This window comes from Dermacentor silvarum, chromosome 5, assembly GCF_013339745.2.
Source record: "Dermacentor silvarum isolate Dsil-2018 chromosome 5, BIME_Dsil_1.4, whole genome shotgun sequence".
In the NCBI taxonomy this organism is placed as follows: domain Eukaryota; kingdom Metazoa; phylum Arthropoda; class Arachnida; order Ixodida; family Ixodidae; genus Dermacentor; species Dermacentor silvarum.
The window spans coordinates 45827200-45846025 of record NC_051158.1 but is presented as its reverse complement, the minus strand read 5'-3'; the positions used below and the strand labels follow the sequence as shown (position 1 = coordinate 45846025).

Here is an 18826-nt window from a genome sequence, read left to right as displayed (position 1 = left end):
CGACCCTTTTAGAGGTAGCATGTTGCGGCAGAGCTTAGGGGAGAGTGAATGTCCCCTAACACACATAATTTCTCGTTGAAAACGCCTACTTTCGTCCTGCTCTAGAACAATTTCCAAGCAATAACAGTAACTCACAATGTCCGATTACATTATTTACCTAATTATTCTAATGCTCGCCTTTTTTTTTTTGCTTTTTTCCAAGACAATTGGACTGAAAATTGCCTGCGAGGTGCAATTGGATAAGAAACCAAAACCGCCTTCATGACATTTATAAGCTTTACAGCATGTCACAACTGTATTGCGGCAAAGCTAACTTTAAGGAATCGGCAGCTATTGTACATTATGTATTAGGCCCCTGCCCATTTTTGCTAATAAATCAAGTGCTAATTAGATTTCTTCATTGCTTAGGAACTTTAATGTAACTTCTACATTAGTTTTCTACTTTGGACACAGAAAGTAGGCGTGCGTTTCATTCGGAGGCGTGTTAGAATTGGGCAAATTAGCAATGCGTTGTCGTTTTTACGGCACCTTGTTTAATTCGACCGATTTCAGCAGCCCCATCAAGGTTGCGTTAACGGAAGTCGACTGTACTGGCAGCGGCAAGCTGCACAGTGAGGCCAAATTTTTTCTCGAATATAGAAATTTTCGTTATTGCTCTCCCAAGAAAGGCATATGTTTGAATAGATTTTTGGGTGTGCATTGATGTGCTGATTTAATTGGGCAATTGAAAAAATTTGGTATTTCAAAAATGTTCTTTCGGAAATAATTTAGTAATTAAAAGCTTAACATACATACCTTGGCCCTTCTCTCGGTATTCTGAACACCTGTGCCTACAGCGTATAGGACCAGGGCATGAAGGAGCTCGCAGGCTGCAACCTTTGTCTGGCGGTTGCCAGCAAAACGTGCCAGCTCGACCACCCGAGGCAGGAAGCCATCTTATAAAGAAAAAGGAGGAACAATGAGTCATGCTCAAAAATTTGTTAAACCCCTTAACCGTCATGCCCGAGCTGCACTCATATTAACAGTTTGGGTTGAAACTGTCTAGGGTGAGTCCTGCTCATCAACACCACAGTTTCCTTCGAGTTGCTCACTGCGAACAAGTCTCACGTGTCAGTGCATCTGTCAGTGATTTATGACTATTACGAGTACTGAAGAAGTACTGCGACAACATCCACATTCATACTCGAAGTGACTATGGTCCCTGGATAAGGCAGGCAGCTAGCTACATAGAGTTTCTTACTAAAGTTACTATCAAGAAATCTGTCACTGCAGTCATTCAACGACCATGTGAATGATGGGTCATACAAAGATTTATCTATGATATGGCATGGCTTCGTTTATTGCTCTTTGTTGTTTAGTAGTGTTGCGCACTAGTCTCACAACATTTCTTTAGAGCAGCGGTATGTCCTACGGTGACCACTTCTTGCTACTATGTGAGCTTTACAGCGTAAATTAGCCTAGACACTTCTGAGAATGCATGCTGATAGATCCGGATGGCCTTCTGGTCGTGACAATCACCACGGGTAAAGTTTTAAAGATAATAAAGATACTTTAACTAACGAATGTGTTTGTAATGTTCTGAAAACATTTTATAATGTCAAAAATGAGCAAATTTGAGGTGACAGCATTAGGTAAAAACAAGAAACAGAAAGTTTATTTGAAGTCAGTATGACAAATTTTAGGGGTGTGCAAATATTCGAAAATTTCAAATATTATTGAATATTATATTTTTAATATTCTTATTCGATTCGAAAAATAGATATTCGAAAATGTTTGAATATACGGTCGGATACGAATATTCGAATCAAATCGAATATATTGCTGGCTGTGTGGGAGGGCGCAAACACGCTTTGCATTTGCTTTTAACTATTCTAAGAATATTGGGGCGATTTTATGCTGCATTTGCTGAAGCGATTATGCTGAAGTGCTGCTAGCAAAATTTCGCCTGTAAAGCCCACTTAGCCACCAGACGGCTAAACTTTGCGGGAAAGCCAGCTTTTAAGTAGCAAGGGGCACAGGTTTGATAACAGCGAGGGTGCACTTTTTCTTTTTTTCTTTTGCAGCGCCACCCTCAATTTTAAGTTTATTGTTTGACAGCAAGTGCGATGAGTGACGACTTGCACGGGATCCAATGCCTCCTAGTTTACGGGCATATGATGCGGTATAATAAGGCACAGGCTGGTGAGGATAGCTAGCGGGAATGACGGAGTTTTTCAATGTAACACAGGCCAAATACACAATGTTTCAGTATCACGAATCACTAGTCGTTTTTTAGCATTGACAATGTAACTGCAATGTTCCAACATAACAAATTAACCCAGCTTGTTAATAAATGCATGCGCATATCATTATTCTATATTCGATTCAATATTTTAAGCTAAGTGTTCGTATTCAATTCTTATTAGAAAATTTTGTTATTCGCACACCCGTGCAAATTTTAGACAAATTGAGCAATGTTTCAACAAATTCATGTGCTAACCCATACCATTCCCCATGCTGGACGAAATGCTGCACTGGCAGCGTGGGCAGACGTTAAGAGCCTGATTTCCCTCTGATAATTTTAGCATGAAACTGTATGGCTGGCTAGTTTTGTGGTGCAGTATATGGACCCGTCAAAAGCTGACAGAGCCCATAACAGTGATCAGTATAAAACAGCAAGCACAAAACATGCACCTTCAGTTAGAATTCAGCATACACATTCCTTCTCAAGGCTGTTGTACAAGGCGCAGTTTTCACTTAGCTACACCAGATTTCCATGGTTCCGCAACTGCTGCACCCCCCCGACTAGGTGCAACCAATTTGGCTGCACTGCTGCAGAGCCAGCGATTGGCGCAATTGTGAGCAGGGCGACAGCAAGCACCGTTGAAATAGGGGCTTGCTTGCTTGCTGCTGTGAACTATTTTACTGCATGTTGTCATACATGCGCTGTTTTGCACCGCAGCTGCGAACCAAGCAAACCCAAATGTTCAGTGCTTTTAAATGCCGGACAACACGGTACTTATTCCATTGTTAAATATAATAAGAAAATGAAAACATTGTACTTGTTTCCACGTGGCTTTTATTGTAACAATACAGATATTAATATTTTATGAGAAGGGGGCAACGTTGGATGTCACTAAAACTGAAATCGCACTGTTGCCATCACACTTGAAAGGTGTCAACCAAAATCGCTGAGCAATGCCCATGGCAGCAGCAATTACCCCCCCCCCCCCCCCCCCCGATTGGTGCATGTGAAACAGCCTTCCGTGCTAACACACCATATGGCTAAAGACCAAAACATTCAGTACCAAAAGCAATGTCAATCTTGGCGTCGGGGAATGGCATGGCAAAGAGCAGGTGTTCTCGAGTCTCTGGGTCCCACGTCAGGGCGGCTGCCAGTGTCTCCTTCTCCAAATCGGCCATAAGGAATGCCCGCCGCTCGCCGTCAAGGCTGCCCAGAAAGTCGAGGATCTTGCGCCGCAGAGTCTCAAGTTCAGTTTCTTGGAGCTGGGGCATGGAAAACAATGTTGCGGATAATGAAGCTGGCCCTACCTGTAGTGCTCCACTGTACCCAGAAAATTTCCTATGACTATTTGTCACCGCCCCGTTTCAAAGGGGATGCCATTAAATCATCATTATCATCAGTGACGGCTCCCTTAGAGTAATGGAAGCTAATCTTGAAGGCCCTGCTTTAGTGCAATGCAAGCGCTGGAAGTGATTGCGAAAGCTGGAAACACATCATGGTCACCACGTTTTGGAAACCATGTACTAAAAGTTTAAAAAAGCTAGTTTATCCTTTAATGAAAGTGTACTAAACAGGTGGCACAGTCACTCACACCTATTATTTAAACCAAAGCACACAACTGACCGATTGCAACACATTCCGAGCGCACGTACAACGGCCTTACTCAAGCAAGATGACAGTAGTCCTCACTGCTATCCTGCTGTACTTAAGTACAAGGCAACATTGAGGGGAGCGCAGATGAGAATTCCATCGTAGATTTTTCCAGGAAATATTAGGGGGACTTCGGGGGGCGCTTCCCAACTCCTACAGCAGAATCTTCTTATTCTCACCTCCTTGCCTTTTGACTTCGAGGGCTAATAAAGTTTTCTCGTGGCACAAACATGACATACTTCTTACCATAGTTGTCTTTCAGCGCACTAAAGACTACTATGAACAACGAGCTTTGTGTCAGCGGCGGCGTAGTGAAACATACCGTGACATTTATTTATTGCTAGATCCTACCTTTTCCTGTTCCCTTTTCTTCTTGTACAGCATCTTCAAAGGGATCTTGTGCGGACCGCGAGGTCTAGGGCGCTTTATGTCGTCCGCTGGGTCTGTGAATAAACCTGCAAGACATTTAGGAGGGAGCTTTAGCTTGAAGCCCGCTTGTATTTTCCTGTTCAAACACTAAATGTGAAATGCCGAAGTCCCATCACTTGGGAAACAGCTAAACCCTGTAATTTTCCTTTGTCGTATTTGAGAGAGAAAATTAATTCACGTCAGCCGTTCAAAGAAGAATTTCGAGTTATGGCTTGGAATTTTTGATGGAAGGTTCTGTAAATTGGTAAATCAAAATAAATTGAGGAAAAAAGTTTACAGCTTTTCTCTCAAAACTGATACTGTAATTCTGTAAACTGTGTCCATTAAAATGTTCCGAGTGGAAAAGTATAGTGCATTTTTTTATAGCTTATACGAAGTCATTACATTACTTGAGTGAGTTGTATAAGATTCCTATTTAGAAAATGCTGTTACATATTAAAGCAGCGGACAATAAAACAATTTTGTCCACCACCTTCTTCTTCTTTCTGGGGTTTTACGTGCCAAAACCAGTTCTGATTATGAGGACTCCCGTTTACCCTCTATGGGAGGGTAAACGGGAGTCGGAAAAGGCCGTGTTGAAGCCAGTTCTGCACTATAAATGGTTGCGTTACAAGTGGTCTATACTGTAAATGCTTTTTACGTAGGTGTGTGCCTGAGTGAGTTCACCTCCGACTCTTTAATTTAGCTAGTTTTAATTGTGTTTCGATGATATGAATTTCGGCTAATACGAATATTTTTCGTGACCCCGTGAGATTCGTATCATCGAGATTCCACTGTAATCGGAATGTTCAGTGATCTATTGCCCAGCCCAAACCGACTCTGTTTATAGAGAGAGAGAGAGAGAGTTTAAAAAAAATGCATTAGTGCTTGCCTGATCGTGTGCCGAGAGAGAGGTAAGGGCACAGCCCAGGCAGAACCTTCCTGAGGCAGTTGTCTGCCATGTCTGCTGGGAGACGTCTTTCCCATAGCTGAAGGGTGTCCAGTGTGGATTTGGCCAGTGGGAGGAAGCTGAGACCCTGCTGCAGGGCCATCTGGGAGCAGACGGCAGGAACCCAGCCGGGTTTGTGAACAATTGAGATTAAACATCTAGGCATCCGAAGCAATTTTTTGATGAGAAAAGCATTCAAGAGTGAAATTTTCATGAGATTTCCGAAAACCACGACAAAGCATTTTCTGAAAGGCTGAAGTAACATTACTTCTGGCAGCACAAACGAAATGCAAGCTTAGGACTTCAACATTAATAAAATTTATCTTTTTTTGCTGTACGCAAATGCACAAAAGGCCCACAACAAAGATTCAGCGAGCGAGAGAGCCACCACCAACCATCACAAAGCTATCGAATGGACAGAATTGGCTTCCTTTTTTTGGATTGCACCAGCTATGTAGTACATTTTCCATTTTATGTGGATTAAAATGCAGTGTCAAACAAAAAAGGTTTTTCTTCTGTAAACAGTTTAAAGGGGCCCTGAAACACCTTTTCTTGAAACCTTATCACCATGCTGGAAATGAGTGCAATGCTTTTCAAAGAACATGTTTCCAAAAAAATTTTTGAAAAGGACATACTACTTATAAATGGAAATATAGTGCAATGTTTATTTTCCCCATTACCCCTCAACATGTTTCCTATCAGCTGGGGCGACACCCAGAGCAATTGAAATCGGAATTAGCACCTATCAGTCCCTTTTTTCGTCCCCCCCCCCCCCCCTTTCTTTCTGTCCATGGTGCTCTTACAGTAGTAGCCATGTGAAGCTGGCATCAGACAAAGGCACCCAAGGGCAATAAAAGAGCGATGACAGGACAGACAGAGCGTGTTAACCGCAGCTATCACATTTCCTAGAAAACCTGGAACGGCGTGCATGTGCATGCCCATTGGCTGGCATTTATGGGCCGTCGCACCCAGCATATAATCTCATCGCTGATGCTGCATAGGGCAGGAAAAAAACAAACGAGCAACATCTCGAAAGCTGCCACAGGAGAGAGCAAGCGATCTATAATATGAGATTGAAGGCTTTCTGTTGAATGCAGCAGAATAATACTTGGCTTGCATGTTCACGGCTGGATTGCCTACAGATTGGCAATGTTTTCTTATTTATTTTCATACTCTCAATTGCCTGAAGGAGCGAGAAGGGATGTGAGTATTAGAGTTTGTCTTTAAATATTTGGAGATAAGAGACGATGAAGGTAGGGAGGTGGTTCCGCCCTGCTGAGGTTCTTTGTACAAATTAGTTGGCGTAAATGTTGGTGCGAGAAAGGGGTATACCAACTTCTTGGGAATGATCAAACCGAGATGATACATACGAATGTTTTCTTACCACGTTAAAAAAGTGCTTCAGTGACCTTTTAAATGTGTGAAACAACCCCTTGAAGCACATATTGCTTGAAGTGGCTACTTGAGTCACACTTGTTCCACTATACCCGGTGATTCGACTTAACCCCGTAATCTGAAATGCCTCTTAACTTGAAGCCCACACTTGACTTGACCTAAGTGATGCCTGTCGCGAACGTGCAGAAGAAAACGCAATGAGCATCTTGGACACATTTATGCCAGGCGTCTTTTAGATCAAGGCAAGCATAGGCTTCAAGTTAAGATGCAGTTCTGGATACGTGAGTTAATAATCTACAGCTATTTGGCGCTTCAGCATACTTAGCAGTCACCTTAAGAGCAGGCACACGTGTAATAGCCTGCTCCTGAGCAGTTGGGCTTGGAGCACGCAGCACCAGCTCCAGACACGAGGCCAGAAGATCGTCTTTGAACTGTTGCAGCCGACCCATGGTTTCCTGGACAAAGCTGGACACTAGGCAGAGGCACGTCTTGGCTTCGCTTGAGCCACTCTGAAAGCACAATGTAGAAAAAAAAAAAAAAGACTTTTCAAATTACATGTTACACGCACACGCACGCACACACACACACTGCTTCCAGAAATCAAGCTACTAAAGTCTGCGCAAGATGTTTGTTTCATTTAGACACATGAATGACAGGGTCTCACCTCAAAGTATGATGACTTTTCGCAGATCTGAAAGCAGACAGCCAGCGCCTTGTAGAACCCGCTGACTAGAGGACAGCTACGACAAAGTGATTTCACAATTTCAGTGCTTCAACATGTCACCTTACAAAAGCAATAAAAAAAATGCATGTCCTGCATGTCCTGGAGCAATCTTTCCAAATTTATAAAACAGATCTAACCACTGCCATCAGAAAGCATAACAAGGCACACAATATGCTGATGAGTCATCATTACACAATGCTTGCACAGATAAACTAAAAAAAAATAATAATGAAGACAAATGGAGCTTACCGTGTCGAGTATTCCACAAACTTCTTAATCATGACAAAGGCCCACTTTGTAAATAGTTCGGTGCGCTTCCACAGGAACATGTCCCTAAAGAACACGAAAATGCATTAAAAATAAATCAGGTTCTTGTACAACTCTATCTTGGACAGCCTTTGCAGCAAGCTTGTTACCTGAAAAAGTCAACCAAGTTGATGAAGATGTTGAAGTCCTTAGGGCACTCTGCGTCGACTCCGCATGTAGGATCTGACATGTTGGTTTCGGTTTCCTGTGGGACCAGCCAATGAAAGCGGGATGCTTAAGCAATGCGCTATGGACAAGCAAGGTACACATTTAAGAAGTACCAACATGATATTACAGTATAGACCATTTATAACGTAACCGCTTATAGTGCAGGACCAGATATAGTACGGTTTTTTCAGACTCTCATTAATGTTCCCATAGCACTCCATGTATACGCATACCGCTTACAGTGCAGCCGCGTGAGACGAAATACCGGTTATAATGCGGCGTCCGCGGGAAAATCTCGCCGACAAGGGCGGTAGCGAGCATGCTTCTCAACGAGGTGCGCCCACCGATGGGAGAGGAGATCAATGAGGGCGATGTGGAGGAGGAGCATGAGACGTGGAGCATGAGTCCAAGGGCGATAAAATGGGTGCCGCACGGTGTGTGCAAGTGAAAGCACGCGGGGGACATGCGCCTTCACGGAGAGCGAACGCACAGCGGAGAGCAAACGCGACTTCCATTGCGCGAAAGGCTGTGGGGGTATGGGAGGGAGGGATGGGGGGCGACGCTGTGCTGCGGCACCAAATGCGTATCTTGCAATCGGGCGCAAGGGGAACTGGCAACGCAATCTCCCACGCAAAAGAAGCAAAGCGGGAAGGCAGCATGGGAGGGAGGGCGACGGTTTCTACTCTGCCAACAAATGCATTCGCGCCTGTGATGGCTGTCGCATGCACCGTATCTTGAAAGCGATCTCCACACGGCTCTGACCTTTGTATACGCCGCGCTTACGCCGCTCAGTTTCCGTTGAAGCGATAGACCGCACGAACCTTTGCTCGCTGCGGCGGCCGCGTTTCCCCATGCCTGCGTTAAGACAGTGGTTGTCTGCGGTCATCGAGTCTATTCATGTTTGCTTGTGCGCGTCGCCACCACGCTTGTTAATTCAGTTAGTAAGCGAATGTGTGAAATTTATGCAGCCGATAAAACTACTATCCCTACTCCTTATAGCTTTCTATTAATTTGCTATCGCAATTGAAGCTTTGCCTTTAGGGCGAAACTGAGACCATTTAAAAAAAATTATTACTTTGTCTGCTTCATGCGAAGATCGTGGGTGCTTGGACATTAACCTTTTAATGTTCGTAAATTTAAACAGATGCAAAACTCACAGTTGCACGCTTAGATTCTTGGAAACGCGCGGCTGCTTGGTCTACATGTTTTGCGTACATGCAGGGCTTGAAAATCGTTGTTTCGGTTATAGTGCGGTACCGCTTATGGTGCAGATATTCACGACTTCGGCGACTTACGTTATAAGTGATCTACACTATATCAACTTGTCTTTCATTATTTTTGTTTGCATTAAAGGAAGGTCCAAGCCCCCTCTAAGCTCTAAAAAAAAAAATCCTGGAGTTGCAGTGCTCTAAGCATTTTACTTGTTTGCTTTTATTGTAGTACCTCAGTGAAGAAAAACAACCCAACTTGTTTCTGCGAACCAGTTTTCATTTCGGTACCCATTTACAGCCACACTGAAAGATAAATTAGAAAGGGCACAGAAACAAGCCGCAAGGTTTGTGACTGGCAATTATGACTTCACCATAAGAAGCTCGCAGATTACATACCAATTAGGTTGGAAACAATTACAGTCTCGTCGAAGATTGCAATGGCTTAAGTTTCTGTTCAGCACAGATAATAAGCAAACGGGAATAGATATAGTTATATTAAGCAATCATTTTATGTATCAGCAAGGTGCGACCATACAAAAAAAATTAGGGAGTGCAAATGTCGCCTTGATGTATATTCAAGTACTCATTCCTTCTCCATACTATTAGTGCTTGGAGTGAGCTACCTTTTGATGCCTTGTTTCATTAGTGCAATTGAGCCTTGAGCCTGTTAGGCCCCATGTCCATTTTGACAGCACTTTGTCCTGGTTCTATTCTATTATATCGATGTTTTTCTATTTTCTTTTGGCACTTGTCCTCTTTCTGCAACAGTGTTTTCATATAGAAACACTGTCTTAAGCAAATTCTGGTCTGTGTCATGCCAATGTCAATGACACTGGGTCTGACATTTAAAGACCAACTTTAATACAGTAGAATCCCGCTGTTACGTTTTTCACGGGACCGTAAAAAAAAACGTAAGAGCCGGGAAACGCAAGAGCCAGGAAACAGGAAAAAATTGAGCAATGGGAGTAGTGTTGAACTGCACACAATATTATTTTAATTCTTACGTGCGACAAAAAGTAGTTTCGCCCGACAGCCGAAGTATCGATTGCGATGAGCTATACCAAGTAAGAATAGTAGTTTTAGAGTCTGTATAAACTTGTAAACATCCGGTTATTAACTAATTAACAAACATGGTGTCAGCGCCCACAGGCAAACATGAACACATCACACTCGATGAGAGCGGACACGTGCAGTTAAGCGCCGCTGCAGAAGCGAGCGAAGTGAACTTCGTGCTGTTGTCTATCGCTTCAACCCAAACTGAGCGCCGAGAACACGCAGCACGCACAAAGCCACGAGCCGCAGACGCATCTACACTGCGTAGAATCTGCCCCCACGCAGATCGCTTTCAAGACACGGCCCGCGGGACCGCGCGCCGCTGCGCAGTATGATGCCAAAGCACAACGCTGCCCGCTATCCCTTCCCCCCCCCTCGCTCCCTCGCTGGTGCCTCGAGCGAAACGGAAGGAGGCGCGCTTCCTCCCTGCTTTTCTTTCGCGCCCGAGACGCGGTCGTCGGCTCCCTTCGCACGCTTTCACTCGCAAATTCAGCACACGGCCGCGCGGCGACGTATGCTGTATGTGCGAGTGAAAGCGTGCGAGGGGAGCCGACGACTGCGTCTCGCGCACGAAAGAAAGCATACGGCGCGCGGCGATGGCGTTATTGCCCTTGGACTTTATACGGAACATCTATGAGCCAAAACCAATTTTAGGGCCGCAACGCGTCATAGACATCATCTTTAGATATCAAAAGCGGATATCAAAGGCCATAGTTTTGCTGGTGGAAACCGAAAATACGTAATAAATGTTACCTCCAGCACTTTGGGCGGCCAATGCCATCGTCAAGCAACCAAGCCAAGCGACATGAAAAGTCAAAATGGCCGCTCGGGCCGGCGCGGTGTGGCAGTTCGCAACGTATGATGCGGGAACGGTCCCACAGTTGCGACGTAACAGCGGGGTTACCAATGCATTGGGTTCTATGGGAGCTGTGCCGGGACCGGCCGAAAACGACGTAACAGCCGGGAAAACGCAGCACCCGGGAACGTAACAGCGGAGTTCTACTGTATCTCACAATGCAATATAAAGGTGAAAATATAGTCCAGCGCAATGTGCACGTGTGGCGCAGTCACCGTATTTGATTCTAACGTGCCCTGGATTATAACATGCACCCCGAATTTCATACACTTGAAGCATTAAAAAATGCAATACCGTTGATTATTCCAGCACCAGAGTTTTTGCGGTATGAGAGAGAAAATAACAATTAATTCTGGCTTGTCATCAAACTGTTGATTGGAAGGTGGGACTCAAAATTTGGGGATTGGGGATGGAGGATTAGTACACCAGCTATTGCAATTTTGGTTTTGTACTGAATCCAAATGTGCGTGTCATATTCTCGGTAATTCTCTTTCTCCAAAAAAGAAAAAAAAGTGAGCATTAGAAGAGAGTGGTGGCACATAGCATAACCACATAAACACAGAGCTAATATAGCAGTAACCAAGTGTATTCTACTTTGCAGCTGGTGTAAAGTTACAGCAGGAGCATAATCATAAACACACCGACTTTTTAACGCGACAGCGTTAAGGGCCTCGTGTCGCAGAAAATCTGGTGTTGGCGTCGGGGGCGTTGCCCGGCCAAGAAAATCATCCCAAACCACGCCGACCCTGTAGGCCCTCTACGTGGCGCAGAGGCGCTGGTGAACTAATCAAATATCTCAAAGTAAAATGCGTCAAAAAAATCTTAAAGTACGACGTAACCACAATCTACAGACGTGATAGCGTCGGGATTGTAATTTCAATATATGAGAAAACATAATTCTCTTACGTGGAAACTCAAACACAAGCCCCTTTTCCAGCATTTCTACCAAGCATACAGCGCCGCGCCGTGGTTTCCTCCTTGCAAAAATACCATCCAGATCGCGCTTGCCTCCTCGGCAGCCTACAACAGCGTTGCATGTAGGCTCCCTACGGCAGCCGCATGCGGAGGCGAAGTTGGAGAAAAAGAAAGCTGCAGTTGCCGGGAAGCCTGATAAGCAGCCAGGGATCTGAATGCTATCGCGTTCTACTCTTGAAGGTGAAGCTTAAGCGTCCTCCAATTTTTTTTAAATGTCTAAAACGCTTTACACTTGCTTACAGCAATATTAGCTGTGTTTTGCTGGTTAAGCTCTGTGCCACCAGGTGGCTGCACCGTGCAGGAAGCTCAGGACGTTCATGTTTACGCTAAAGCCTCTGCATCACAACGGTAGTACTATGGAGGGGCTTTCATTCATGCCTCCGCCCATCTGTCACAATGCCCAGCTTGCCTGCCCTGCGGTTATCAGAATACTGGACATGCTCTGTGTTGCAACTAAACACTCGCAACGCATGCTGCTTGGATAGCGCTCGCTGGGGATCGACGGCCAGGCCGCTGGCGGAGAGCTTGGAGAGGCTTTGTGCGCTGGCTCCAAGACAACCGGAAGTAGACGTCACAATGTCGCATAATGACGCAGAGCCAGAGAAGGCGGAGCTTAGCCCTGATCACTCGGCGAACGAGTTGGGGAGAAAAAGCATGGCTAGGGAGGAGGGTAAATTGTAATTGTCCGTAGCTCTCTCAATATGAGATGGTTCACTTAAATTGTGGTGCGATAATGTTTTACTGTAGCTGCACCCTATGTGCCTACAAAATTTGTACAAACCGTTTCAGGGACCCTTTAATGCTCCAGGAGATGTTGGCTGACGATTTGAACTGGCGCTGCTATATGGCTCATTAGCGATGGCCACATCGGATATTGATGCCAGGAAATCAATTACAGACAATTCTTTTTTCAGCTTTTCCCTGGACCTACTAGAAGCGCCTTCTCTGAGCCCCAGCAACCATAAAGCGCCGCTCTTCATAGAGAATCCAGACTCGAGCATCATGGCATTGACTAACCACGATGTTTCTCAAGGTGTTTGTACGCTAAAACATCGTCTTTCCTTCCAGTGCATACATCAAGTGAGTTTGCAGTATCGTTGCTGGTGCATTGCAATAAAGGAAAGAAAATGACTAAAATTGAAAAAACAAAAAAAACAATTGTTAGAGACGATAAAACAATGTGTAAAGGGCTGCTGAGGACGCACTGAATGAGCCAGACCAGCTCATTCTATTTACTGTATTTGTACAAATTAAAGAAGGTTGGCAAGAAAGAAAAGTAAAAGTAGACAATGACATTTTTATAATGGCTCAATTACTTTCCTGGGACACTAACCGGTAACATGAATAGATCACACTTGATGACCGAAGACAACCACTGTCAAAACGCTGGCGTTCGTGAAGTGAAGGTTCGTGCGGTCTATCACTTCAATGGAAACTGAGCGGCGAAAGCACAGCGCATACAAAGGTAAGAGCCTTGTGGAGATCGCTTTCAAGATACGGTGCGCGCGACAGCCCGCAGCTGCGCAAAGTATAAGTACGCAGTTGGTGGCAGAGTAGAAGCCGCGCCCTCCTCCCTCCCGTGCTGCCTTCCGGCTTTCCTCCTATCGCGTGGGAGATTGAGTCACCAGTTCCCTTTGTGCCCGGTTGCAAGATGCGAAATATGTTTCAGTACTCTTTCAAAGAAGAACAAAAAGTCCACTCACAGTTTCAGTGTTGGATTGCTTAACCGATAAGTTCAGCTTCGACACCATGGAAAGAATAGCATTGAGCAGGGCATCGTAGAGGTTGCATACAAAGGTGCCCCGTGCGTCTGCCGTGACTTGCATTACATTCAGCTCCTGCATCAGTGTTACAACAACAAAGAGCCACTTTTTTGAACATTCTAAAGCCAAGTATGGAAAGCAACAGAGTATTGACTGGTCTGCAAATGCTACATATAACAGCACATAAACACTTCTCAAAGATTTTCCAGAAAAGGCAGGGGTGCAGCTATTACATTACCAGAGTTCAGCGATTCTCTGGCTTTGAACTCATTCGCTGCAACAGCAACGGGCTCCCACAGTGAACACTGCCATATTCTCAAGAACTTGCATCTGCTACAGTACTTCCCATTTGTGGCCTCTGAAATACATGCACACACCGCCACCACTCTCAAGATTTCGCAATTACTGCTGTTCAATTTTTGCTAAAATACTGTAGTAATATCGCACTTTATGGTCCGAATTGTTTGTTATAACACTAGGCACAGTTACTTGCCGTGTCTGTAAATAAAAAAGTGCAAATTTGCCTTCATCTAGGTTGATCACATCGCCTCCCCCACCAACCGGAAATTATTGGAAGCCAATCTCGAAGGCCATGCTTTGCCGCACTGCAGACGCTGGAACTGACACATGTGCCGTGTTTGATACATCACTCGCTTCGAGGTGTGCAGACGAAGGCAAATTTACATTGCTTTTTCTTGAGAAACCAAGAAAGTAACAGTGCTGAGTGGTATATTGAACAGTCTGGACCATAAAAATGCGATCTTGCAGCAAAACTTGAGCACGAACACAGCAGTGGCGAGTGTGATTTTGCGCATGATGCGATTTCTAAAGCAAGAACACAGGTCTCTGTATTACGCAAGTACCAAAGCTGTGTGATAGGGCGGTGGATAGACAGTGTTTCGAGCACCCAACTGCACATTGCCACAGGGACACGAGTTCGAACCCTAGCGGCGGCCGTGGCGGTCGTTGATGACGTTCCGTTTCTCTTTGCTCTACGGCGAGGGTGAAGATGAGAGTGAGGAGGCAATCTGATGACAAAGACTTGAAGAAGCAAACCCCTGCATAAACTGCAAGAAAACTTATTTGGGAACGCTTGTACACTCACCTGAACGTTGACTGCTTCCAGAAGGTAGTGCCATAACATGTTGTAGCGACGATAGGTGATCGTTCGAAACTTGCCAGTGAAGGCGTCGTCCTCTTCGCTCGCCTCCACGTCGGCCACAATGGGGTGAGAGCAAGTTCTCACAAGACCTTGGTAAACTGAAAAAAAAAGAAGACGACACATTCAGACCATTGACCATGTACACCGTATTTACCCCTGATTCTAACGTGTACATTTTTTCCAAGAAATAGGTCAGGAAATTTCCAAAGTTTTACATTTTAATACGAAAATGAAACTACGTTTGCGGTGTTGGCAACAGATTACCATCAGAGAAAGCTTCATTGCCACTGTCATCACAAGATGGTGACAGAACAAGTTTTTACATAGGTTGCTTTAACGAAGCGCTGCTTTTCAAAACGAGAAAGCTCATTCAAAAAGGCAGTTATTTTACTTGCTAAGCTAGCGACAAATGAGCCATGTAACATGTTTTTTTCATGTTAGTGACTCGCGTGCATCTCAGAACGAACTGAAGTGATTGGTCACGGAATATGCCAACATCTCGTTTGTCATTGTTACAGAGAGAGCTCTTTAAGACATTTGGAATATTAGATGCAGTGGACCACGTGAAGGCTGACATATTGTGTTTTATAGATAGTGATGAAGACCTCTCTAACAGGCACAACAATCAATATTAGGCGCAAATAAATTTACATTCTGGCAAATGTAAATTCTACAGGTTTCATGCTTTTCTGATTGTGAAAATCAGAGGCATGCTACTTTATTCTTATTATCAAATTTGGGTGCACATTATGTTTTACTTTGATTCCATAATAACTGGGTGCACGTAACATTCAAAGCTGCATTATAATTGGTTAGACGTGGTAAATACATCAGTGGAATGTTATAGTACTGTTTGATACTTACAAGACAACACTGGAAGCTGCGCAAGTACAGTGTAGACCGCTTATAACGTAAGTCGCCAGAGTCGCGAATATCCGCACTATAAGCGGTACCGCACTATAACCAAAGCAACAATTTTCAAGGCCTGCACATATGCAAAACATGTGCACCGAGCCGCCACGCGTATGCGACAGTCGAGGAATGCGGCTAGAACGTTTGCATTCAATTTACAGTCGAATCTCGTTAATTCGAACCAAATGACTCGCACTCAAGATTCTAGTTTCAGCCTCACTGGCTGTTCGTTCGCACCACGTGCCCTTCTCCTCCATTTCGTCTCTCTTTCTTGGGGCGCCCCAAGCACTCCTTGGGGCGCCCGTCTGAGGGGAGCGTTCGCCGTCTCCGCTGACTTCCATACTCCCAGGCAGCCGCACTGTAACCCGTATTTCGTTTGCCGCAACTGCACTATAAGCGATACGCGTATACATGGAGTGCTATGGGAAAATTAACGGGAGTCTGAAAAGACCGCACTATATCCGGTCCTGCACTATAAGCGGTTACGTTATAAGTGGTCTATACTGTAGTGCAGTCATAAACTCCGCAAGTTTTGCAGTACACTTGAATATGATCTGCGACGGTTTCTACTGAGTAACTACTTTATGTATCACAACTACAAATTGTCGATGTAATGTTGCATCAAATCAAATATAACTTGTGCATCTCTGTGCTTCCAGTATGTGATGTCCTATGTTGCGGTTGCAAGCACGAGCAACAACCTGTGGCTGCCGTGATAACCGCGTGGTCGCAGAAATATGCTGCTCTGTATAGGTTCAGATCTGCAATGCCTTCCACGTAATCTTTACATCATATTTGTGACATGGAAGTATGAGGCTTAACTTAGGCATGGAGACACGGACACAAGAAGCGGAAAACGGACAACACAAATGTCCGTTTCTCTCTTTTTGTGTCCGTGTCTGCATGCCTAACTTTTTCGAATATGAATCCTTACCAACTAGCTCAGCTTCCTGTCATTCTGAGGCTTAATGTTACACTCAATTACATGATGCATACCTATATCTTTCTTTCATATGTGTCACACTATTTTTTTTGGTAGTGAATGTGAGAAGTGAGAGCACTGCTTGCTATGTATGAAACGAAGTATGAATTTTTAAAGCTGCTCTTGACAAGAGAGCCAGCAGTCAGTCAGACATGCCGATACGAGACTACTTCATGTCCTCATGTGTTTAGCAAATCTTCATTACACATTTTTCACATAATGGAATACTCATTTCCACTGGTGATCTCAATACATTGCGTAACTCCAGTTGCTCGTGACTCTTTTCAGATCTCTCTAAAGTTACTTCTCCTGGGTGAGTTTGCACTCACCGATCTGTGACAGGGAAGTCGGCGACAGCGGGTGGACAGCGAGCAACAGGAAGAGGAGAGACTTGGCGTAGTGGACCCGCATGTTTTCAGCCACGAGTGGGAAGTTTTCAATCTGCAGCACCGCCAACTTCTCCACCAACAACAGCTGGATTTCCGGTACCTGCGGCACATACACAGGTCAGCAAGAAGCGGTGCTGAAATCTGAACTGCTCTGAAATTACGGCGTCCACAAAATAGAGAATGTCAGTAACACATTCAACTGTAGTAATAGCTCATATTTCATAACCCAAAGCTGCACTATGGACCATAAAGGTCACCATGATTGAGGCCATCACACTAATTTTGAGTATAGTCATCTATGAAAAAAACAAAAGTGGAACAGATGCTGTTCAAGAACTCGCACATGATACGACTCACTAATATTGAAATGCCTGCCTAAACCACAGACCCTAAGGGCCCCTACCAGGTCCAGTAGAAAAATTTGGCTATACACTAGGATTTGTAGAAGCCACCCAGAGAGTGTTCTACTGCAAGTATTTCTAAAAAGTGCTTAGCATAGGTTTTACTGCAAGAATTATAAAAATATGTGCTCAGTATGTGGGGATGCGCGACTCTCACGCGTCCCCTGATGTTGTTTTCCCCGCATGTCTCCTGTAGTCCGGCTTCTCTGTGTGGCTAAGCCCGGCGGTGGTTGCGGCGCGTTGCGAGAGATGGCGCTAGTGTCGCGATGCTAACGCCAACGAAAGGCGGGGTCACTTGGGAGAAAAAGGTCGGAGGCGCTCTCTTTTTGGCTGGGGATCGGCGACCAACACGCACGAACGCTTCGCGCGTGCGCCGGCCCGCTTCGCGCGACCGTCGCGCGAGGCTAAGAACAGGACACCGGTACGGACGAACACGGATCGTTCGAGCGCGCTACCATTCGCGTGACTGTACACGTGAACGACTAGGCGATGGTGTCATAGCATGGGGCGAACGTATTCGCTCGCTATCGGGTCGCGGTGAGTCGGACTTCCTTGATCTGTCGCGCGCCCGTGTGAATGTTCAATTGGTTGTAATTTGGCTAGTGTGCATTAGTGTATGAAAGGTGCAATAAATGCCCTTTTGATTGTTTGCACTACTGTGTTGTCGTTCCTTTGTCCCAAGAGCACATGTGAGACCCCACAAGTAGTGGCCGAGATCAAGAAAGGCAATGTCTTAAAAGTTGTTAAATTACTTTCATAAGCATGACATAGTGCTTGAAGTAATAACTTCACAAGTCAAGGATTTCTTTATTTACTACTTCATTACCTTGATTTTAATTAAGTACACTGTATGGAAAAGATCATTATGTTTACCTTATCGCAGACAAAAAAGATTTATACATTACTACAAGCAAGGACTGCAATTATTTCTGTTGTAAGTTACAACCGTCAACTCATCTAATACATGCGTGCTTAGTTTACACATCTTATCACTGTGCTTCACTTTTGTACTCCGTGATAAATGTTATATTACTGTGCCTGCCATATCTGTTACATCCTACTGAAATTATGTTTACAGCAGTGTATTCATTTCATGTTACTGCTTGTAACTGCTTCTCATGTTAAGAGACCTGTCAAAAATTCCTAAATGGCGGCGTTCATTTCTCACTCGTTCATGTACCTTATGAGTGAATAAATATTGATTGATTGATTGATTAGTTGATTAACAGTGGTGCCATGAGGTGAGCTAGCCCTCCCGACACATAGGTGCTCTCTTTCTTGCCTCGACTAATGCCTGC

At 44.6% G+C, this 18826-nt stretch overlaps 1 protein-coding gene across 1 annotated transcript in view; it reads right to left on the bottom strand.

The window, feature by feature from the left end:
• The window catches only part of LOC119453341 (DNA-dependent protein kinase catalytic subunit), a 130327-nt gene that overhangs the window by 80624 nt on the left and 30877 nt on the right, over positions 1-18826 (bottom strand). The window contains 11 exon segments of the mRNA XM_049667918.1: positions 796-935; positions 3288-3486; positions 4226-4329; positions 5175-5334; positions 6959-7135; positions 7291-7366; positions 7600-7683; positions 7767-7861; positions 13623-13757; positions 14788-14942; positions 17068-17227. Coding sequence (XP_049523875.1) covers positions 796-935; positions 3288-3486; positions 4226-4329; positions 5175-5334; positions 6959-7135; positions 7291-7366; positions 7600-7683; positions 7767-7861; positions 13623-13757; positions 14788-14942; positions 17068-17227 — 1485 coding nt within the window.